The sequence below is a fragment of the Myiozetetes cayanensis genome, unplaced genomic scaffold (genome assembly GCF_022539395.1).
Source record: "Myiozetetes cayanensis isolate MyiCay16 unplaced genomic scaffold, myiCay2020 scf1, whole genome shotgun sequence".
Lineage (NCBI taxonomy): Eukaryota > Metazoa > Chordata > Aves > Passeriformes > Tyrannidae > Myiozetetes > Myiozetetes cayanensis.
Genome location: NW_026086604.1, coordinates 101,750,962 through 101,775,477, shown reverse-complemented (window position 1 = coordinate 101,775,477; position 24,516 = coordinate 101,750,962). Strand labels below are relative to the sequence as shown.

At 40.9% G+C, this 24,516-nt stretch overlaps 1 protein-coding gene across 2 annotated transcripts in view; it reads right to left on the bottom strand.

Moving 5' to 3' along the window:
- Window positions 1-22,272, bottom strand: part of FBXL2 (F-box and leucine rich repeat protein 2) — a 51,839-nt gene extending 29,567 nt beyond the window's left edge. For both annotated transcript variants that reach the window (XM_050332061.1, XM_050332071.1), the window contains exons 1-2: window positions 22,161-22,272; window positions 7,190-7,251 (exon numbers count right to left, since the gene is read on the bottom strand). In XM_050332061.1, the coding sequence (XP_050188018.1) occupies window positions 7,190-7,251; window positions 22,161-22,163 (65 nt within the window). In that variant the 5' untranslated portion in view covers window positions 22,164-22,272. The remainder of the gene's footprint in view (window positions 1-7,189; window positions 7,252-22,160) is intronic.
- Between the last annotated feature and the right edge of the window lie 2,244 nt (window positions 22,273-24,516).

Genomic DNA, 24,516 nt, shown 5'->3' with positions numbered 1-24,516 from the left:
GGCACAAAAACCCATTTCTTTACAAGCCAAATCTCCTTTCCTGTTGCCAAGATGCTTATTGCTACACAACCCTTGCATAAGTATTGGCAATTGCAAAATAACAGGCCGACTACAGGATGCCTGATATCTATTTTCAGTTGAAACAGAAATCAGCTTTTTCTACAAATAATCAGCTTTGCTGGCTTCATGTTATAGAGGGCAGCATCTAACTTTTTATGGCCCATACACTACTTGCAAGACAAGTGGATTATATTACTCATTATTTAAAAAAAAAAGTTACTTATTTGTAAAGTATGACCATGTGTAACACAACAGCAATATTTTCAGTACCTAATACTCTGAGTATCTGAAACAAAATGCCCAATGATAAACTTGAGAAAGCCCTATTCTGTTTAATTTTCCAGCCTCAGACAGTCTATAACTTTTTAATATAAATGTCATTTTTATGAAGTGTTTTTGTGCAGTACAAATTTGCAAGTATAGCAAATCTTCCTAAATAAAAGCAGTTAGCCTAAAGGTTAGTTCAGAGTGGTTTAACTTACAGCCCACAGTCCCAATCCAAACTGCTGGCCATTCCAACTATCCTATGGTCTACTTTTATCCACAAGTGAAGGGGTTATAATTTGGGTATCAAACAGGCAAATCAACTATACCCAAGCTGCACCAGGTAAAGATGTAGACAAATTACGTGATGCACTCGTGACATGCAGCCTAGGGATGCTCCATAAACCATGACCACCACTGCATACTTTGGTCAGTCACTGGAGTAGGATTCAGTAGACCTGATCCAACCTGCTACTAGCCTGGAGCATGACCTTGAACAAAAGACTTCTATTCCTGATGCTTGTGTCTGCACCATGAACACACAGATAAAGCTCACCTCTTCTGTAAATACTTCATGAGTTACAGATAAAAAAGGTCTAAGAATTTTTATATGTAGTACTGTGATTTAAACTGTCTAGTAACAGTATTTTAAAAAAATTAATTTTTTTTAAATAGAAAATAGAAATATCTTTTGATTGCCTTTTTGTTTTGATGGCACTTTTCACATGGAAATGAGGAAGAACAACATTTCCCCCTCTACCTCCCAAAGCTCCATATAAAAAGTAGACTTCTTCATATCACCAATCCTTCCGAACATTTAGTTTTGATAATTAACAAATTAAGAAACTGAGTTTAAATAAAACTCCAGTTTCAAGGTAAACAAAGCTCTAAATGGAATTAAGTCTTCATTAAGTAACAGATTATAAAGAGAGGCTTAATAGCAAAGAAAAGAAAAACAAAATGAAACCAAATAAACGGTAAAGTATGATTCCAAGAGTTGTGTAAGTCATTGCTATATCCCCTTTAGCTGTTACTCCTGCTTCAAATGCTTATTTACTTCTGTTTGTTCCAGTGTGACTAATCCTTCATCACAAGCATGTTCTTACTGACAGATAATACCTGTGCTTGAACCAAGTAATGCTGAAGCACTCCATTTACAAGGAAGTCCCAACTGTTCAAGCAGAAACATTAAAGAAAGTAATTCACAAAATTCACAAATCTTACTCAGCACCTTGACACAAAAAAAAATCCTCTTTCATTTCCAAATTTCCACTTCTTCGTTAACACAGTATACAAGAGCACTAGTGTGCAATTTTCTGCTCCTGTTTTTCTAAGCCTCTCACTCACATTTTAACTGGAATTCCATCTGAAATATCTCTGCCCAAAACATTCAGTTTTAAGCTTCTCTTGCAGTTGTTTGTGAACAAAACCAAATCACTTAAACACATTAAACAGAGGATGGCAGCTACCTACTCCAATTTCAAAAGGCCAAACTGAATTGTACACATAATCATTTGCAAATGTTTAGCATCTCATCCAGAGAAGCCAGAAAATGCGTACAAAGTGCCGACTGGCGAGGCAAAGAACTGAAAAATATAAACTTGCATCTGGAACTGATCTTGGTAAGAATTTCATAAGCAGACAAACAATACATGTAGCAGTGTAAAAAATAGGTCAACATGAGACCTTTCTCACATTCTGAAGGGGGTATGCTGACCACCGAGCTATTGACTGAGCCTTTGGTTTCCTCAAACAAAGCCCAAGTTCTGTCCTGAATACGAAGTAAATCACTGGAAAGTTTTAAAACCCATTCCATCATCAGAAGAAATGGAATGTTTCCTAACCAAAGCTGATTAATCAGAAAATGGTGACTTGTTTCATTCTCAGTGTATATTGGAAGTTAGATACACTACCTTGAAGGCTGAAAATACAGTAAATCCTAAAACAATTATAATTCTGTAGTTTCCCTGGCTAAAGATCAAAATATTTAACTAATTTTCAAAGGCCTTATCATAGGTCTATGCCTGTGGCTCATTTGGATGCCTTGCTCAGTTGATTTTCTGATCACTGTTTTGGAGGTAAGGACCACTGGAAAGGAATATATGACTCCATAGAAGTGAATCGGGCTTTGATACTATGCTGTCACCAGTCCCGTTGCTTCTGCTTGCTTCCTGCCGACGTTAGTCTCCATATTTCCAGTTAACAAACCTCTAAAGGAGTTTTCTATGTTGAACAGCGTGAATTAGCACTGCTCTGCACTGATTCTTTGGACAGATGTATTTCAGGCAAGCTAAATCAAAAGACTTACTTGATAAAAATTACTTGTATGAGGCACTACTAGAATTCGCTTTACAAAAAACCACAGATTTGCTTAAATACACAGAAAAGAAGTTTTACTTTCATAAGCAACTCCTACACGATCACTTGGGTTCCTCATCTGCATGACTGCAGCTTATACACTTGTATCAATTTAGCTGGTTTCAATTCTACATAGTTACATTGTAATTGCTTGGCCGACTACTATATAGGACTTGGAAGACATGCAAAACAGTCTAAAAGCAAAATAAAAGATTGTATGTGTATTATAAAACTGGAAAGTTTCCCTGAGACTGTCAAACACTGAACAGCAGCCTCAGCTACTCAGGGTGAAATATCGCCCATTTAATTATACAAATCCTTGAAGTGTGGAAAATTAATCATGTCCCAGATGACAGATTTTTTTTTTCTTTCCCCCTTCAAAACACATCTATTGTTTGTCTGCTTACAAAATTCTTACCAACTAAGACCTACTCCAGATAAAAGTTTATATTTTTCAGTTCTTCGAGTCACTAGTCAGTAGTTTGTAAACTAAGACACAGTACATAGCGCAGAACATTAGCAGTTAAAATACAAACGAACAAATGTTATCTCTCCTTCTACATGCCAAAAGTACTGGCTGCATCTCCATCTTCAAATGTGTATGAGCCATTTTAAGGGTGTGGCATCTTGCTAGAAAAGTTATCATTAAAATTGTATTAGCCTGACTTGATTTCTGATTCTTCTGATGATAGATATGGGTTTATGAATTTCAGTCACCAATGCAAAATCACAACGAATGTCCTTGTATATTCAACTGATGTTTTTTCCATAAACACACAGGCTAAGAAAAAGAAATAAAACTACAATCGTCTGAAAACTTTGTCTAAATGACATGATTTATAGTACCACCTCACAATTCTTACTTAAACATCCTACAATTTGGTATTTAGTCAACCTTTCTCTTCTTGTAATATATAAGAGTAGAGGGGAAAGAGCATTCCTTGCCAACTGGCAAACTAATAGCACTGGAACAGCTAACACAGGTGACCATTTCTCCTTTAATTCGAACAATACTACAACACAAAATTTTTAGAAGCAGCCTATTTCTTCCACAGGAAAAAAAAATACTCTAATATTACAAATGAAAATAAATGTCCAAAACCCAGAAAAAATTACAAATTAAACACTTCCCTCTCTCCACTCCAGTTATTCTACTACCATAAATGCATAACTGGCCCCTCCCAAGAAGGGTCTTCAAAACCACCACTGTCCATATAGTCAGATATGCCCTTCCTCCTCTGCCCAGTTATCTGGGTCTACTTGAGGAGGAACAAATAATCTCTGGTTTCTTATCCTTTCAATGAGTTTCTTGCCTGAGAGGCTGAGGGTCTCAGCCATCTACTTACAAGCGTAGTAAATGAAATGTGTAAGACACGACACTGCCTTGAAAACCTTCCAATCTAATTCTGATTGTTAGATTAACAATAATAATAATTATGAGTAAGAACTGCAGTATAAGACCAAGTCTTAATTTGATCAACTTTAGAGTATACAACTATAACAACAAATGAATACATTTTAGAGTAGTAGTACTTTGTAAGTGTACCATTAGGAAAAAGTTTCTCATTTTTAGAGAAAAAAATGGGATTGTTTGTTATATTCAGTTTATAGTAAGTTTAAATACTTGATGTAAATGAGAACAAGACCAATTCTTGCAACAGAAGAAACTGTGTTTACATTTAATTTCCACATATTTATAACAAGTTATTAACCACTCTTTTTCCACATGTACAGTATTATGGTTTTTTTTTAAAAGGGCTGTAGTGCTTTCTAACAGTGTTCATACATATCTGATATAAGCAAACAACAAACTAAGTGCATTTGATGACGCTTTCAACAGTATTTAGTATTCAGTTGCAGCACTGTGAGCAAAATGTGTCCACTGCAACTGGTTTACTCTTTTAATTAAAAGGTAGACTGCTTAGTAAATAAAGGAAACATAATTAGAATATTAATTACAGTCAATGCAGCAATATTTAATCACTCCTGCCATAACCATAGGGCAAGACTATTTTAAAACATGTTGCAGCACGAGCATAAACTGTTTTAGGTGCTCAAAGACTATTCAGACTCAGTCTTACAAAAGCCTTTATGTGCAGGCACATAAAACAAATTCCCCACTGATAAAGCTTTAGACAGCCAGGTTTGTGCCTCAAAATTTACCTAGGTATCTACACCCTGCAGGGATAAGAGCTCCCATCATAACACTCTCTAACATGATCTTCCACTGGCCTTGTGAGCTCGTCTCTGCAGCAGTACAATCTCAAAAACAGGTTTACAGAGCACCTCTCCCACTCATCCCCTTTCTGCTCATTCCAAAACCTTGATGGTCAGCACAAAACTGTGGGTATAATGAAACATGCACTTTATTTCTCTCCGGCAGGGCAGACCGAGTCCCAGCATTCAGTGTGAGATCATCATGTTCTTTACTGAGAAAGCTGACTGTCCCACTTCAATTTCTCAGATCATCAACTCCTCTGGCTACAGCTGCAATGCTACTTTAGTAAATCACCGTGCAATTGCAAAAAGCACATACGAGCACAAGAAATAGATGGTTGGCTGAATCAGTTCTGTGTATGCTTGGCCTGGAAAATTTTATGTTGTCGCTCCAGCCCCAGGAAGGCTTTTAAACCATGCAGAAAGCTTCTTCAGACACTGCCACAACAGTTAGTGTAGTAGTAGGGACTAGCTGCACTACTTCCTCAGCAGACAAATCCATGGTAAGCCTATATATCCTTCAAGTTGCTTTGTAAGAAGGTAACTTGAACATGAAAACTAACAGCTAAGCCACTGGTTCTGCCCAATTACTTGTACACGCTGGGTTCTTTTCCCGCTGACTTCTTTAAAATCACAGAATGGATAAGGTTGGAAGGAACCACAGTGGGTCACCTGGCCCAATCTCCTTGGTCAAGCAGGGTCATCCTAGAGCACATTGCACAGGATTGCATTCAGAGGGTTCCTGAATACCTCCAGTGAAGGAGACTCCACAACTTCCCTGGGCAATTTGTTCCAGTGCTCAATCACCCACACAGCAAAGAAGTTCTTCCTCATATTCACATGGAGCTTCCTGTGCTTCAGTTTCCACCCACTGGCTACTCCCCTATTCCTTGGCACCACCAAAAGGAGCCTGGCTCCGTCCTCTTGACACCCTCCCTTCAGATACCTATGAACATTGATGAGGTCCCCTGTCAGTTGTCTCTTCTCAAGGCTGCACAGTCTCTCCTCATAAAAGAGATACTCCAGCCCCTTAATCATCTTTGTTGCCCTTCACTGGACCTGCTCCAGGAGCTCCATGTCTCTCTTGCCCTGAACAAAGCCCAGTACAAGACAGCACTCCTGATGTGGCCTCACCAGGGCTGGGCAGAGGGGCGGGATCACCTCCCTCGACCTGCTGGCAATGCTCTTCCTAATGTACCCCAGGATACCATTGGCTTTCTTGGCCGCCATGGCACACTGCTGGCTCACGGACAGCTTGTTGTCCACCAGGATCCCCAGGTCCTTCTCCACAGAGCTGCTTTCCAGCAGGTCAGCCCCCAACACGTGCTGGTTCCTACCCAGGTGCAGGAGTTTTTTTTAAAGAAGAAATCATCAGCTCAGTTTTAATAACACCATCACTAAAAACTGTAATTGCACCATTATAAGTGAACATTTAATTTATTTTTTATTTCACCTTAAAAAGTGTAACACAGTGGGCTGTAACAAAACCTATATGTGGGTATGGAAGATGGTGGTAAGCTGGTTCAGTTCTAGCTCTGGAATGGTCACATGCAATCAAGCAACAGCTCCACATCTGGCAGTTTATACTTTTCTTGAAATCAACTTTCAACAATCTGAGGGCATGAAGACATCCATTAGTGTGTCTCAGGATGGGCTGGACTTTTTCATGTTGGTGTTGCAGCTAACTTCGCAAAGATGATCTACTCACACACCAGGAAGCTGATGAAATTTCTGAATAACTGAATGACTACAGTAAGAAAGATCCTCCTGGTGGTTTTGCTTTATATAAGAAGGAGTAGCAGTAATGGTAACAGACAGTGCTTTTCACTGTGGTGACTTTTTCGGAAGCTTTGAATTGGAATTTCTATTTTATTTTGCTGTAATAAAGTTCACTGCACAGAGTGTGAGCTACATTAGAGAAAGAATTATAAGCTCTTCAGACAGATTAAAAAACATTGTAGTATGGAAGTAGGAAGAGTATGTAGTATGCGGTATGGAAGAGGCCACTACTCGGTACAGCAAAGTTTTCTGGACATTATATTTCAGTTCTTTCTCTGATATGCAAGGAGAAGATCACTATTAAATGACATGTTCCATGGTATAGTATAATTTGAACACATTAAAACAAATCAAGGCAACAAGTTCAAGAATTCCAAGAACTAAATCAGGTATGTTGCTATGTATTTCAAGAGGATTTAAGAAAGAATGAATACCACTTGAGAGCCTGCAAGCCACATAAGTAATGTACAATACTCAGATTTTTACTCCTTGATACATTATGTAGAATTACCTTAACAGAAGTTCTTTGGGTAGTTTTTTGTTAATAAGGGCTTCATCACTATTTGAGAAAACCTAGAAACAGACAGAAAAAACACCATTTTAAAGACCAACAAGAAAAACATGTTTTAAAGAGGTTTTTCATCATTTATTTAGGTGCTTAATGCTTTTAAATTACTGTTAAGGTCAAGTTTTCAACATATTAGTTGTTAATACTATAAAATTATTTCAACATTCAAAACAAGGCCACACCTCCCACATACACCTGCTCTTCCCTAGTGGTAAGATTCAACTGCACAAAAATTGTGGAGCAACTTAATAATCATGAAACAAGCAATCAGAAGCACACTTACACCCCACAAAGAAGTATTTTAGGCAGTAGGGAAACCTGGAGCAATAGCAAGACACATACAAACACGTTAGTTGCACAGTCCTAAAACTGTCCCATTACAGAAAACAAACTGGACACTTTCCAGTCATTCAAGCCACTCCCTACAGTGCAAATACTTTGGCCCAAGTATGTTAGTATGGATAAAATATAATAATCCATAGATTTAAATAATATAATGCCACAGACAGGACAGCAACAGCTATATAAACTAAAGAAGCATGTCAAGACATGCTACAAGAGAAACTGAAAACACCTCTCATCCAGAACTTCATTTTACTAACATATATCCTAAGAAAAAGAAAATGGAGAGACTGAAAGAAAACACCACAGGGAAAAAGCAGGCAATAGCTAAGATTGTATAGGAAAACGTTTCTACAAAAGGAGAAAAGGATCAGTCAACAGTAAAATAGAAAGACTAAAAAAAGGAGATGCTGACCAGCTTTACAACTTACTGTAAATATTTAGGTTTGAGACATTTTAACAGAGGAACACAGCAATAAACAAAACAACAGTGAATTGGTATTTAAGGAACCATGGCAAAGACTGGAAGATGTCAAAGCCCCAAGCAACCACTTCCCATGTAAAGTAAAGACCTTTATGGAGTCCATTTGCTGTACAAAACACCAGAAGCAAAAACTAGAGAGAAGGACCCAAATAGATGAGTTTTCTGAAAGCTAATAGGTAAATATGAAAACCAAACAAAACAGAAACATGAAAAAGAACTGGAAGGAATCTTTTCCCTTCACTAAGAATATGCTGTTCCTGCATCAGGGTATCATCCCTTGATCATCCTACCATCCACACACATGACGTATTTGGCAACTGTTTGCTTTGTTCCTTGGTTAAAAAAAAAGAAAACAAAAACAAAAACCAAGAAAACAGGAAGCACAACAAGAGGTGGTTCTGAAAAAGGGTCCATCAAAGCAAAAAATGAAAAAGAAGTCAAATACAAGCTTGGCTCTGTCTTCATAAAAGAAGGGAGACAGCAGAAAATACACATCTGGGAATTTTGAAAATGTCTCTCTCAAAAATACTATCACATTTGAAAACTTCAACTTCCTTCTGGCTGCTGTCAAGAACCCTTCTTCTCTTCCAGTACATCCTAGGCTGATTCCAGGTCAAACTGCATACTACTGTTTCAATTTTGACACTAATTTCTTCACCCACTACCTTGGTGCACAACTATTCACATATCTAAGAACAATTAAAGTGTCAACTTTCAATGGGACTGACAAGTTTAATCGAGCTTCCTTTTCCGGGAACTGGAGCAGCACAATTATTCACAGACTAAGGACTACAGACACCCAAAGCATAAAACAACCATGCATATCTATGTCAAGAGAACAATTCCAGCTCCTTCAGAAGGGAGGCGTTGGCTTTAAGCAGTTCCACATGGCTGACCCACAGGTTCAGCTTTGCCCTGGTTGTGCTTTATATCCAACATCCGTTGCTCTTGATATTTTCAGCCTTTAGGCTGAAATACACCATGTACATCAACACTGTTTTTAGAACTGGTTGACTGCTTCTGAGTTTGGCAACTCTAAGGTTTATGAACTAACTGCATGCATGCCATTTTAATATTAAATGCTACTCACAGTTTGCAGCTCCTAGCCTGAAAGCAACAGCATAAATTGGGATTTATTTTTTTTTAAGAACATAGTCAAAACATAGGCCTAATTGCATTTACTGCAGCACTCCTTCAGAAAAAGGGGACACACAGGCCATTCTCACAGAACTTAAGATCACTAAAAAGCAAAGTGAGGAAGTGATCTTGTGCATTACAGGTTAAAAAAAAAGTTGCAAAAAAAGTTACCTCAGGGAGAACACACAAGATTTGTAGTAAAACAGACAAGCGAACTCAGATCTCATTAATTCTGGTTCAGAATCTGAACATTCAGTATCACAGACTACGAAAAATCCACTTAATTATTTTGCAATTGCAGATAATTCTTCAAAAGTTACATCATCTAGCATATACTTCCCACATATATGCATAAGTACATATTTTTAAATAAAGCTACTTTGTGGACTGCTGCTAGTTTACATGTGTGCACTCACTTTGTCTGTATAAAAGCTGTTATTATCCAGTTTTTCTTTACACCATAGATTCTCATATATATCTAACATGGACATATATATAAATACACTCACTGTGTGAGGGTAACAGAACATTAAGTTGGTAAGGCATGAGGCAAGTTACTATTTAACACAAAGAGCTATAATGTGTGCTCAAGCCTTTAGAGTATTTCCAACTACTCATCAGCTCCTGCATTAAAGAGCCAAATCGCTACAAATCATAGTACAGATTTTTGGGAACAGTAAGTATTTTTCTACTGGGGCCAAGCTGAAACGTGCAACCCAAGCTAAACATACAGCCAAACTGGCAACTCTTATGGGAAAAAGGCTTATTCTTTATGTAAGATGATAAATCTGAAGTTCAAGTTGGACAGACAAACTATTTTAATTATATGACAGCATATCTGACCAATACGGTTCATTTAGGAATCCCAGTTAAAACTGGAAAAAAAAATGTAGCTTTTACTACATAGTGCAAGTGTGTGATGTGGCCAGCCCCACAAACTACAGCACCTACTGCACAAGTCACAGATGAGGCCACAAACAGATTCAAAGCTGTTTTCCCTCAGACAAGTAACTTTTATGTGTTCTTGTACATGTTAGCTACGATCCTCGTACCATAAAGGATTACTTTTATGAAATAAGTACATTTAGAAAAAGGGAAGTGTCTCTTTATACTACTCTTTTACTCTGTGGAAGTTTATTAGCCTCTAGAGCCATATTGCATTTGCATCTCAGAGGAAGAGAGGGGTTTCTTTAAAGGCTCTTCAATACGTTTCCCCCAAACAGAGAACAGACAAGGGACAACTGGTGTAGTCTTCTTCTAGACGAACATTTGTAACGTGATTTTGAATGCATGCAAGCAGAGAGAAAAGACAGAGAGTGCAAACAGGATAATATATTTATTCTTTGAACAGTTCCTGATAATTTAAAACTTCTGGTAAATGAAACAAATACCCTAGTACATTCATGTATCACTTCTCTGAAGTAAACAGTGCTGTCAATTTTTACTTCATTATTATTACATAACCTCTAGTTTTCTATTAAAAAAAAAATCCACCAAAAACAATCACTCAAGGAAGTGTTCAATCACTGTAAAAAATATTCTAGTATTCTTGTCAAATATGATTTATTTTTCTTCAGTTACAGACAGTACTGACAATGACATGCCCTCAAAATACCTGTACACAATAATCCAAAACAGCAATTAAGAATACCCTGAATGTAGCAGAATCATAGAATCATAGAATTAACTGGGTTGGAAGAGACCTCCGAGATCATCAAGTCCAACCCTTGATCCAACCCCACTGTGATTACTAGATCATGGCACTCAGTGCCACATCCAGCCTTGTCTTAAAAACCTCCAGGGATGGTGAATCCACCACCTCTCTGGGCAGGCCATTCCAATGCCTGATCACTCTCTCTGTAAAGAACTTCTTTCTAATATCCAACTTAAACCTCCCCTGGCAGAGCTCAAGCTCACGCCCTCTTGCCCTACTGCCAATTGCCTGAGAGAAGAGACCGACCTCCACCTGGCTACAACCTCCTCTCAGGTAGTTGTAGAGAGTGATGAGGTCACACCTGAGCCTCCTCTTCTCCAGATTAAACAATCCCAGCTCCCTCAGCCTCTCCTCATAGGACTTGTGCTCAAGTCCCTTCACCAGTCTGGTTGCTCTTCTCTGGACCTGCTCTGGCACCTCAATGTCTTTCCTGAACTGAGGGGCCCAGAGCTGAACACAATACTCAAGGTGTGGCCTCACCAGCGCTGAGTACAGGGGAAGGATCACTTCCCTGCTCCTGCTGGCCACACTGTTCCTGATCCAGGCCAGGATGCCATTGGCCTTCTTGGCCACCTGGGCACACTGCTGGCTCATGTTCAGCTTCCTGTCGATCAGCACTCCCAGATCCCTTTCCACCTGGCTGCTCTCCAGCCACTCTGTCCCCAGCCTGTAGCGCTGCAGGGGGTTGTTGTGGCCAAAGTGCAGGACCCGGCACTTGGCCTTGTTGAACCTCATCCCATTGGAATCAGCCCAACTCTCCAGCCTATCCAGATCCCTCTGCAGACTCCTCCTGCCTCCCAGCTGATCGACACTCCCTCCCAACTCGGTGTTGTCTGCAAATTTGCTACTGTTGGACTCAATCTCCTCATCTAAATCATCAATAAAGATGTTAAACAGGACTGGGCCCAGCCCTCCAGCCAGTTCTTAACCCAGCACAGAGTGCCCCTGTCCAAGACATGGGCTGCCAGCTTTCCCAGGAGTGTATTATGGGAGACAGTGTCACAGGCTTTGCTGAAGAAGTATGAATATTTCTTCTCTCTTTGCTTTTGCATTTTGTAGCAAGTTTGATTGTGTTAATGACAGGGTATCTCAAACTCTAGAAAGTGTGGGTTTAACTATAAAATGTATAAAATGTAAACATAAGAAGAAATAGAGAAGATCTCTACATTCCTAAAGGAGCTGTGAGAACAAACAGGATGAAACCCATAAGAGAAAATTCTAATTGCTTATTCCTTGAATCTTGAGCCATTTCTTACATTCATTGACTGACCTCTCTTGGTAGTATCTTCACTGCTCTTTTGAAAAATTCATTATAATGAGCTAAAAAGGCAGTATTTTTCAAGAAAATTACCTGATACTTTCATACACTAAATTTCTTCAGCAACTACACTTTTTAAAGGTTTCTTTATTATAAAGTATCCATTTGTGTAAATCTATCAAACACAAAAAGAATAATCTTCCTATTTTCCTTCCCCTTTCATGTTATTAAACATACTAATTGCCACTAATCCTAGAACATGACTCCTCAGTCACACCACAGTTAGCTTGCCACCATTGAAAGCAACACATATTAATCTCTTCTGGTCTAACAGTTGGTGATAGAGGTCTCCTGTTTCCATGAAAATTAGTGATATAAAGAAATCTTTTCTGATAGAGTAATTTCAACATCAAAATAAGTTTATACTATTAATTCTGGTGATAGTTTTTATGTTTTTTTAAGGATGCAATTTCAGTTGTCATTCAGTTCTCTACTGAAGAGGACTATTTTCTTTACAGATGAAACAGTTTTGCTAGCAGCTCATCCATTATGGCTCAGTTCCACAGAGATATTTATGTATCTAATTTCCACTGAAATCAGAGTAGATAAGGACTTTCAACCTGTCAACTTTTCAAATGAGAAGTTATTAAAAACCCAGACTCTCAAAAATAGCCTTGCTTTTTAGCACACTAAAGGAATTATGGGCAAAAGTAGATTTGGGAGAGATGGAAGATGAAGTGTGAAAGACTCTGAAGAGTATCAGCAAAAAGAGAAGACATCTATATTGAAAACAAGGCTGAAGCATTTATCAAGTCAGGAAAAAACCCAATGTTGGGTCATTTTGACCAAAGGAGATAGTAGGTTAGACTTAAATCCATGTATTTCCCTTCTGTGGTTGACAGAGCACATGTCCTAGTTAAATTGTAAATATTGCCATGTGTATAAAGCATCAAGTCTCTCAGGTTTTCACTGGTAAGAATAGTATTTATTAAGTATTATTTGTGCAGTAATAGGCATGGTAAAAACAAGATGTTTCAAAGGAAAATCCTGACAAAATAAAATTAAAGTTTCATTCAGTTCCCCTGATGTGCAGGTTTTTGTTGACAAACACAAAAACCCAGGAGCTTGCTGCACATCTCTCCTCCTCAGTGGAGATGCCTAATTGTTGCCTGTGCAATTTTCCCTTCACTGAGCTACTGAAATTGCCTGCTGCTATAGTGGCAGGGAAGGCAGCAGATCAGCTTTGCTACTCAGAGCTCCACATGAGCACGTTAAAGTAATGAATGGCATCCTAAAAAGCTCTCTATTTAAACACACCAGAAAAATGGAGGAGGGGGAAGAAAAGAGAAAACAATGTTCCTTTACCATGAATTTCAGATTATCTCACGTTACACTATAGCATAAATTTTCTCTAATGCTCAGAGAATTGCTGCTCGTTGATGCTTCCTCCAGAAATGTACAATCAATGCATCAGACAGGCAGACAGGCAGAATCATTTAACACCATGCAAGTGGCAAAACGTAACCGTATCCAGGCAACAAAGGGAGCGTTAGACAGGATATGCATTGCCAACAGAACTGAAATAAGTGATATGGAAGACACAACAGCTGATGGCACAGCACTGGTGCTAAATTAGAAACCTTGGGAAAGCTTTCTGTACAATCAATAAAAATTTTGACACGCCAAAGTGAACCTTGAAATGCGATACACCTTGAACCAAACTTGTCTACAGCAGAGACAGACAGGCAAAGTCTTTTATTTCAACACACAGACATTCTGTGCCCTCCAGGCTCTCATTCCTGTGCTCCAGCTGCTCACCCTGCTCTGGCTTTGATTTCATGCACTTCAAAATCCCACCCATCCTGGTCTGTTTTGGTCACTAACCTTTTTTTCTCCCTTTGGACACTCTCTACTAGAGCCCAGGGCATGGTTTTTAGTAGACTGACAGCTCCCTCCTTGCTGCCAGATACCCAATGGATCTTTAGCACTGGTCTTTCCTTGGGATATTTTCTCTTCCAACGCTGTGACAAACTGACTGATCAAAAGCAACACCTCCTATCAAATACTTCTGTTCTTATTGTGCTAGTCATCTTAAACAATTAAGGCTCACCTTAAGCGAACAAGATCAAATACACCTGAGAACATCTCTCTGTCTTTCCATAATGCCTTCCAATTACTTAGGGCTGCTTATAAGGGCCATAATGCTTTTAAAGTTTCCCCCAGAATAAGTGCTGCCCAATATAATAAAACCTTCCAGACAGAGGCAGCTGGCCACACTGCCCACTTTGCTGCTTGATTTTCTTCCAGAAGAGGCATCATCCTTGTTTTGCCAGCCCTGGTATTCATATCACATCATTCACATTTTGCTGGAGGGCATCAGCCTGGCTCTGCAAGGCCCTGCTCTCACTGGGTGACAGATCAAGGTCATTTGTGAGCTGATGTCCACAGCTGCACAACTCTACCTTGAGGCCTTTGGCTGTCCCAACTCAACTGCCTCCTAGTGCAGAGCAGGAGGTGCTTGGAGGTTGCCTTTCCTACTGTCTCAAGCACATCAGCTTGTCCTCAGTTGATCAATTAGCTCACACCACCCTTTCCTGTGTGTTTTTCAGAAGGCTGGTCACCTATTGCCAACAACATATTTGGAAATCACCAATCCAGCATTTTAAAGAGCAGGGCTTCACTCCTGCAAGCAGTCAAGGTAGTAAGGTGTTTGCCTGACCTGCACAACTCAGCCTCGTTTCCTACTAAGTCACCAAAGAGACAGCAATCCTCTCACTCAAGTGTGATGGTTCCTACTTTCGCATGTTAAAAATTCTGAAGGGGAAATCCAATCGTTTGCAGAATTAGTGATTGACCTAATTATCTGCAGGCTTAAAATTCAGTTGAAATATAACATTTTATCAATACTTGCTATCATGTAGCTAATGTTCAGTAGCCTGCATGACAGAAAACATTATGTTCAATCCAATACCTCACCAAAAGAAACTGGTATTGCAGTAGTCTTTGCAAAAAAAGGTTTGCAAGCTCTGCTTCCCCACATTGCTCTGAGATAGGAGCTACATGGAAAACTAACCTTTCATTCAGGTTATGATCCACCAAGCTCACACTTTGCCTTTCGAGGCATCTTGTTCTAACCACTACTGGAAATGGCAAAACAAACTTGAACCACGTGGAAAAATAAACTACTCCTCACCTAATCTTCCATGACTAGAGACTGCTTCCGATCAGGAAAGAAAAAAAAAATAAATCCAGTAACTAACGTTTGAACACTACAAGATTTGGAAAAAGCTGTTAATTGTATCCCCATATTTTCTTTGAGAGAGACAGCTGAAAAAACAGGTCTGACGAAGTTCTACCCTCATCATCTGTTAGTCACATACTGATTGGCAAATCTTTTCTTCAGTTTGCTTTCTTAAAAAAAAAGTAAAGTAATGACTGAATATTTCCTTTTTCAAATAATTATCCGTTACTCCTCTTTTAAGGTTATTCCCTTCCAAATGGAAACAGTACATGATGATGCATTTAGACATCTTTCCTGAAAAAAAAATTAAAAAACGCAGCATTCAATTAACAGCCCAATCTACAAATTACTTTAAAGTGGAACATGGGGAAACTCATATCATCTACTTTATGGGCCTGGACACCATCAGGCCTGTGGCAGAAAATTAAAATCAAATAGAAGAAGCATTTGTTCCCTGTAGCCCATCACAAGGCTGATTATGCATCGTACAGATTCTGTATTTCTTGACCAGGTAAATGAAAAATTCCTCCTCAAGCATCAAGCAGAGTCTCAAATGGAATTTGCAAAAGCCTAAGTTCAAAACACCTGAGAAAGGTACTTTCCTTTGACCACTCCAGTAACTTTGAGACCCTACACAGACACACTGAAACAGAATGTAAGGCAGCTTCCATCACAAAATCCACAAGGACTGTGTGTTGTGATTACAATTTGTGTAATCACAAAAATGATCCATTTGGTGTCACACAGTCTTGTAAAATCATGCTATAAATACACATTCTCAAAGCATTCAGAGCATGATATGTTTCTGAAAAAGCAAACAAACAAAAAAATCAGTCTGAGAGAAAAGTTAAGAGTCCTCTCATTTTAATGCAGCAATATTTGGTTAGGGATAGCCATTCAGACTCAGCTATCCAAATTTAATCCACATCACAGATTCATCAGAGCCCTTAGGAGAACATCTTTCAAAAGTCCTCTGAATCACCACTTCTTCATGTAGCTGTTTTTACTGACATACATATGGCTAAGTTTTATTCCCAGTCTCCAATATCAACATACAAACTAACAGGCTGATGGCACGACAACAGAGACCTGAAATCCTCCCGGAGTGTTCACACAGAGATTCTTCTGCAGGTCTGTTTCCCCAGGAGTTTGCACCGTTCTAATTTGAACTGACAGAGCCCTCCCTCCAGTCACGCAATCCCACACCCAGAAAGGCAATTCTTATTATTGTACTTAGCTCAAACTGTAAATGAAATTACAGCTTAAGTACTGACTGAATGGTTGAAGTAGAATCCCTTCTTCTAAGCACCTGTGAAACAGAAATCTTGACTACCAATATCCACACATACACACACACAGCTGCTCTTCAAAAATATATTTGAGACATTAAAGGTATAGTTCATTACAGAAATAACTCTATAGCTTCTACAAAACCATTTCAAGGCAATGCTTGATCTGCCTCATAAACACTATGTCAAAACTGAGGTTTCTTCCTTAGTACTGAGCGTGAAATTTTTACTATGAAGAGTAAATCTTCTCTGCAAGGCAATCTCCCTAGAGAACAAACCATTAAAAAAAGAGATGACAAAATCTACATTGTGACTACACACACTATATAGGTAGTGCATAATTAATACAAGCTTCCATATATGTAATGCATAATTAATAAAAGCTTTCAGGTATAAGAGAGAAAATTAGGTACCTCTTCATGATTACAAGCAGTAATTACAATTGACTTCAAAGGAAATAGCATCATACTAGCATTTCCAAAACATCTTTTTCAAACTGTTCCAAGAAAGGTAATAGGTTGAGATTAGAAGAGAAACTGGACATTCACTCAGTTCTCAGTATTTGCCAAAACATATGGTTCTTGAATTTCTGCAGAAGTAAAATGACCTCGATGCTTTTGTTCTAGAAGTAGCTCTGAAAACAGTTATAATCTACAAGCACATTTAGACATTTTGTCTCTTAATATTTAGATTACTACTATGTAACATCAAGCCAAGATATGGAAATGACTTTTCTCTGGGAAGCTCTGACCTCAGTTTCAACCTCTGAAAACAGACGAACTTGACATACTGGTAGAGTTTCACATTTACACAGATTTGATGATGTTCTTGTCTCCTTGATTTAAATTTACAGAACATACTGGGTAACCAGTTGAACAGCAATCAAATCCAATGAAACCCAAATTTAGTGTTTCCTTCTGCCTACCAAGGAGAACATAGGAAAACACTGGGATAAAAAAAGAGAGTATACCGTGAAGTTTGGCCAATATTTTAAGTGCTACAGCCTGATACCAAATTTTAAGTACTTTCATGTGGGCTACACAGCAGCAGTTCATAGTTCCAAAAAGTCATAAATGTGCAAGTCCAGAAAAGGGCATATTTCCAGTCCTCCTCTAGCAGGAGTACAGTGGTTCCTCCAACACGAAGATGAAAACCTAGAGGGAATCCCTCAAGAAACCATCTATAGTTGGTTATGTCAGCTGAGGTGTCCTGGTACCAACTCTTGTTGCATTTCCATTGCCTCTCAGTACCCAACAAAAATTATTTTAATCCATTTCAACACTTAAATTCATACTGTAATTTTGTCTGGGTGGGTTTTGTTTTGGTTGGGAATAGAAGGGAGGTCATTTGAGACAGCAAAAATTAAGCAACTTACAGATTCTGTGCTTTCTTTTCCTTGACCAGGTAAATAACAAATCCCTCCTAAAGTATCAGACACTCAAATTTAAGTTGCAAAAGCCCAAGCTCAAAACACCTGAGAAAGGTACTTTGACCACCCTTTGAGACTGTACACAGATATGCCAAAACAGAACCTAAGGCAGCTTCCACCATTACATGACTCAAAGGGAATCACAAAAATAAGCCATTTGGTTTCCCACAGTCTTGTAGAATGACACTATAGAGACAGATTTTCAGACATTCATAGTACAGTACATTTTTGGAAAAATTAGGTGGAGAAAAAAAGTCTAATCTTCACAAACTACTTGTTCTTCAATCTCAAGAACAACTAGGTTAAATTTTGAGAGACATACAAGTAAATTCTTGATCCAGAAAAAAAAAAAAATTGAATTGACAGAGGAGATACCAGTATGCTGTGAATTTTAGGTCCATCGTTATACTCTTTTAATGCTTTATGCATACATTTTTCTGTTGTACCAACACATAAAGGTTTCCTGCGATTTATAGAATGCAAATCTGGTTTTTCCCAATTTAGAAGTTACTCTGTGTTTACAATCTTCCTTCTCAGAAGCTTTACAAACAATTAGAATACCCTACTCTGTGTTAAAAGTTCAAGTGGGAAAGCTGTTTTGTAAAAACTTAGGCAGACAGATGGACTCCAATCCTATCGCATTCAAATCAAGTCATCCAAAATGCACAGTCAAGTATGATCAGAAATCGTAAAAGTTCTTGCATTGTGCTAAAACATATGGGGGGCTGTGAGGAAGAAAAAAGAAATCTATGGAGAATATGGATCACCCTCCTAAAAAGATTATTAGAAAGAATGCAAGTGAACGTTGTGGCTGTTGTTTAAACTAGTTCGAGGGAGAACTCTTTGGTGTCAAAATTTCATCTGGTTTTGTCCTACTTAGCATATCCCATTTATGTACATTTCTAATTTAGTAGAGAGCCTACCAGAATTACCACACGAGTTGATAACAATTTACATGAAATTAATGCAGATATTCTGACTTCTTATTGACAAAACAGCTGAATTACTGTTAATGTGTAGCCTTCTGCTGGGATTCAGATCAATATTGTCACAGGGCCAAGATTAGTACTACTTTTCTACACTAACCTAAAAATAGTTGCCATGCTTCAGTGAAACCTGACTTTTATTTTAAACTTTGCACATCTGCTAGCCCCATGTTATCCCTAATTTTAATTAAGATGACTAAATGTTCCAGTGTGTTGTCAAAATAAGCAAGCACTGAGCTAATAGTCCTTCTGATCTTTAGGAGCACTGATATTCTCTGTACTAAAAAGTCTGGCTCAAAATTAATTCCATGAAGCAATGAAGAATTAAGAGGGAAAGAACAACCTGAACAGGAGTAATAAGCTGTCCCATAAGACAGAGCAATTCAAGTATAAGCAGGGATACATAAATAATAAAATGCTTGAAAAATATGAAAAGAGTAACAAAACCGGTGCTGTTTCATCCTTTTCTTATCAGCTGCCAAGTGCAAGGAGCTGCCCAATATAAGAATCTGCACAGTAGTGAGGCTTATCTGGTATAATTTCTGAGATTTCACCTGTGCAGCCACAGCAACAATTCAGTTGCTGCTTTGCAGATTCCATGTCTGCTGAGTTTAGACTGCTAAAGGTATCTAATTGGCAATGTCAAAATGGACCACAAAGGAAAACTTCATGTCTGGGGTTTGGTAAACGGAAAATATTTACTTATAGAATCACAGAGTCATTAAGGTTGGAAAACACCTGTAACTTCATGGAGTCCAACCTTTGACCAAACATCACCACGTCAACTAAGCCAGAGCATCAAGTGCCATGTCCAGTAGTTTCTTGAACACTTCCAGGGGTGGCAACTCCCTCGGCAGCTCATTCCAGTGCTTGACAAGCCTTTAAGTGAAGAAATTCTTCCTGATGCCCAACCTGAACCTCCCCTGGCACAGTTTGTAGACATTTGGTTAGTTGTTTTTTCAGTCTGTAACCTTTCTTAAGTTTAAAACATGAGATAAATCCATTTTACTCAACTGACTTTTAAGATACTGCATCTTCTCAAATGTGGAACAAGATGTGTCAGAGTACTGATACAAAGCAGCATGTCATTAAGTCACATCATAATCACTTCACCAATACTGCACCATCCACAATCTCATTTCCTTATGTTTACTCCTCCTTGTAGCAACAGATGCATCCTAAAACCTTTGCAAACCAAACCCAACATGATTCTACAAAGAAGCCTACTGCAAGCACACAGTCTATTCATATTTTTATTCCATCTCACATCTTAGCTTTCAAAGTTGCTTTGTTCAGGTTCAAAACATATAGGCTAGAATTGGGAAATAAAGAAGGCAAAGCGTAGAGACAGAAAGAGAAGGTTCATGAATGAGCCTTCATGCAAAGGAATAGGTTGCACCACCACAGGAATATGGTTCTTCCCTTTGTGAGGTTGAGCACTCCCTCCCTCTCCCCAGAACTTGATACAGGAAACTTACTACCATTACACACACATAAATATATACATAAAGTGATTTTCTGCCTTAAAATAATTATTATGCATTTCACCAAGTGTGAAAGGCCAGCATCTGAGCTGCCTTCGTTCATCTACTACTCTATCACTGTAAAACAATAAGGCATCAGACAATTAAGTTATAATTGAAGACAGGGATCATACCAATCATACCTTTCCGAACACGCTGTGCCTGTCCCCACACACTCCCCCTTACATGCCTTGTCATCTCCCTTGCACAAACATCCTGATGCATCTCTCCCCTGCCTCTCGCTGCATACACGTTCTATATCACATCCGCACATGTTTTCCCCGCAGAGCAAACCACAACCACTCTCTCCCTCCTTCACTGCACCCTGCACACACGTGTGCTCCATGTCACGCCATCCCTACATACAGGTGCAACAAACCTTGTGCCCACAACACACGCACCACAAATCTGCCGTAACTGCATCTGTGCACACACATCAAAGCATCACAGCTATACACACTCACACATACAAGCCACTGCTACTCCATACACACAGAATACCATACCCTTAATCTGCTACGTACATATAAAAGTACAGATAATCCTTGCCACACCCATAGCATACATGCCTTTAAAAATACCCACAGATTATGCCACACCCAATATTCACTATATATACACGCAGGCACAAGCCCATTCCAGACAGCAGCGTGCAGACACAACTACACACATACACGATGCCATGTCATGGCCCTGGCACACAATGTCACATCCCCGCTAAAACACAAACACGCACATATCCGAAGCCCAAACAGCAGCAGACACACACGCGCTGACAGAGGCACAACAATTACGCTCATGTTCGACTGTGTATCTGCTACATACAAACACCCCAGGCCCCACCCTGGCTCAAGGCACATGTACAAGCATACAGCTCAGCGCGCCCACACCGTGACATCCCGCCCCTGCCCTGTGCACCGACACACGCCTTCGATCCCTCCCTACTTCACAAGGGGCACGGCACACCTCCATCACTGCCCAGCCGCTTCGCACACCCACACGCACACACACCACCCCTCCCGTGCCATCTCCGGGGGGGGACACCGCGCCCCGCCACACCTGACCCGCTCCGCACGCCAGGCAGAGCCCGGCCATGGCTGCTCCGGCGCCGCACAGGGAGGAGGCGAAGGCGCCCGTCACACCTCACCACTGCCACGGCGAGGGGCAGCGCGGCCCCACCTGCCTCGGACTGACTGAATGACTGACAGACAGACAGACGGGCAGGCAGACGCTCTGCTTTCCCCACCGCCACAGTGGGGGTGGGCACAGCCCCCGCGGGCACAGCCCCGCTCCGGCCCGCACGCCCAGCGCCGCATCCGCACCCGCACGGCGCCCGCGCCCCGCGCTCCCCGGGCCGCCACCCTCCCCTCGGGCGGCGCCGCCCGGCCCCGGGGCCGCCCCGCACGGCCCGGCCGGCGCTCGCTCCCGGCCCCGGGTGCCCCGAGGCGGCCGTGCCGGGCCGGGCCAGCCCCGCCGGGGCCCGGCGTTGGGGCCGTGCCGGGGCTCCTCACCATGGCAGAGGCGCGGCGGCGGCGCTCCCGGTTGTCCCGGCGACGCGGAGCCCCGAGGAGGGCGCCAGGTGCACCCGCCGCGCGCCGCCGCCGCCGCCGCCGCTGCCGCTGCCGCCGGAGCCGGGGCGGGGCCGCCGCGCGCCCGCGTGACCCGCCCCGCCCCTGCGCCGTGAGGCCGCCCCGCCCCTGGCGGGAGGTGCCGGGAGCCCTCAGCCATCAGTCCCTGGAGCCCTCCCAGCCCCTGGGAGCCCTCCCAGCCCCGGGCCCGCGGGGAGCCGGGGGAGAAGGGCCGGTGGGCGCGCCCGCCCTCCCGGAGGTCTGCCGGGTGATGCCGGCGCAGCAGGTGTAGCAGCACCCCCGGTTCGCAGCCTGGCACCGTGTTTGCGCGGGGCAGAATGCCCTGCTGGCGGCATGGAATCGTCGCTTTTCGAACAGACCTCGAGGACCGTCCAGTCCAACCCTTCACCCAGCACCACCACTGTAACCCCTAAACCACTAAGCCGTGTCACCCCGCGGCCAGATCCAGGCGCCTCTTAGACTCCTCCAGGGATGGTGACTCCACCGCTTCCCTGGGCAAGCTGTTCCAGTGCCTGACCCCCTAACAGTGAAAAATTTTTTTCTAGTACCTAACCTGAATCTACCCCGTCTCAGTTTAAGGCCATTTCCTCCTGTCCTCTCACTTACAGGCACGGTAGGAGAGACTGGCCCCCAGCTCACTGCAATCTCCTTTCAGGTAGTCGTAGAGAGCGGTGACACAGTTCAGTCCGAGGTGCTGCCTTGTCAACTAGGGAGGCACTTGCAAAACTACGGGCATAGATAACCGGCAGAGGATAACGATAACATCCTAAACTTCTACAGAAAAATCCACAAAAGCTGGTCTGTCAGCGAGCCAAGAGCTTTCAGGCGATGCGTGCTGTCAGTAAGAGCACGGCTTGCCTCTGCAAACACTCCCTGCATAAAACCACTGTCAAAGCCAAACACAACATTGTTAGTAGCGCACTTACGGGTCACATCTGTTCAGCAGAAACAAGGAGATGGGGAAAACTGTGAAGAAAAAAAATCACCCCGGCAGGTATTGTTTTCTGTTGATTCAGTCCTTCAGATTTCTAAGAATCGTAAGTGGCCATTGTAGAGTAACAGGAGTTTGCTATTTGGAACGGGCTGAGTTCCTTCCTTTAAGGAACGAAACATTCTGGTTTGATTAACGGTAAAGAGTTGTTTCTTACAAAAGTGTTCTTTCTCAGAACCCACACGGAAATAGCTGGTACAGGCACACACCATTTGTTGGCACATCTCTGAATATACTGTCTTATACTCTCCGGATTTTGGAGAATGACCTGGTTCATACAGCTGATCTGGTTTGTATAGTAGGGAAGAAAGCCTCAGAAATGTGAAATATGTATAAACAGTTTAGACATGTTCAGTGGAACTGCAGAAGGTCCAGACTAGCAGTTTCTAAATTCTGTTGGTTCACATTTCAAAAAAAACCCACATGATTATCAAGGTTGTATATTTTTTTTTAGTTCTGTCCAAATCTCTGGACTGTATTATAAGGATAGAGACAGATTTCCCTATCGCTACAGTAAAAAGAAAGAAATCTAGAGAGTTAGAATCAGTTCAAGTTGCAGCAAGCCGAAGAAAAAAACCAAACAAATCCAATTTTGCAAAAAGAAGGGACATTACAAAAGAACAAACATGTTCAGCAAAGAGGAGTGCAGGATAATTAGCCAAATTTGGATCTATTTGTGCAAGGGAGGCAAGACAGGAGGCAAATGTGTGAGTACATTCTCCATGGCCTAACATCATCTCTCATTTGATTGAAAACTGTCAGAAGGAGTGAAGAATTACAAAATAAATGTTAATCAATGTATTATGTGTAAAAAGACTGTAGGAAGAAAAGGTCCTTGTTTCGTCCCTCAAGAAAGAGAAGAGTGCCATATATATTTGCCACCTGTGTATCTGTTTAGGACGTGAGAGACGGAAATCCAAATCTTTGTGTCTGGACCAACTAATGACGTTATAGCACCACGCTCCTGACTTTCTGGACTCCTTTTTGTCTATATTGTGGTATCACTTAAAAATTCAAGAAAATTTTAATCAAAGAAACCCTCTAGATTGGCTTGAGTTTCTCCAAATAAACAAAGAGTTATGGAAATGAGACTTCAGAAATGTGTGTGCAGGGTGTATCTCTCCTGGTTTGTCTTCTCCGTTTACTGGCTGTGGAATGTCTCAGTATATACATTTGAAGTGTTAAGAGAATATATCCATTTTTAGTGTCCAGTTTTCAACCAATCCACAGCAGTATTGTGCCATGAAAAGCTTTCCATCCAAAAATTCCCTGCTAGCTCTAATTTTA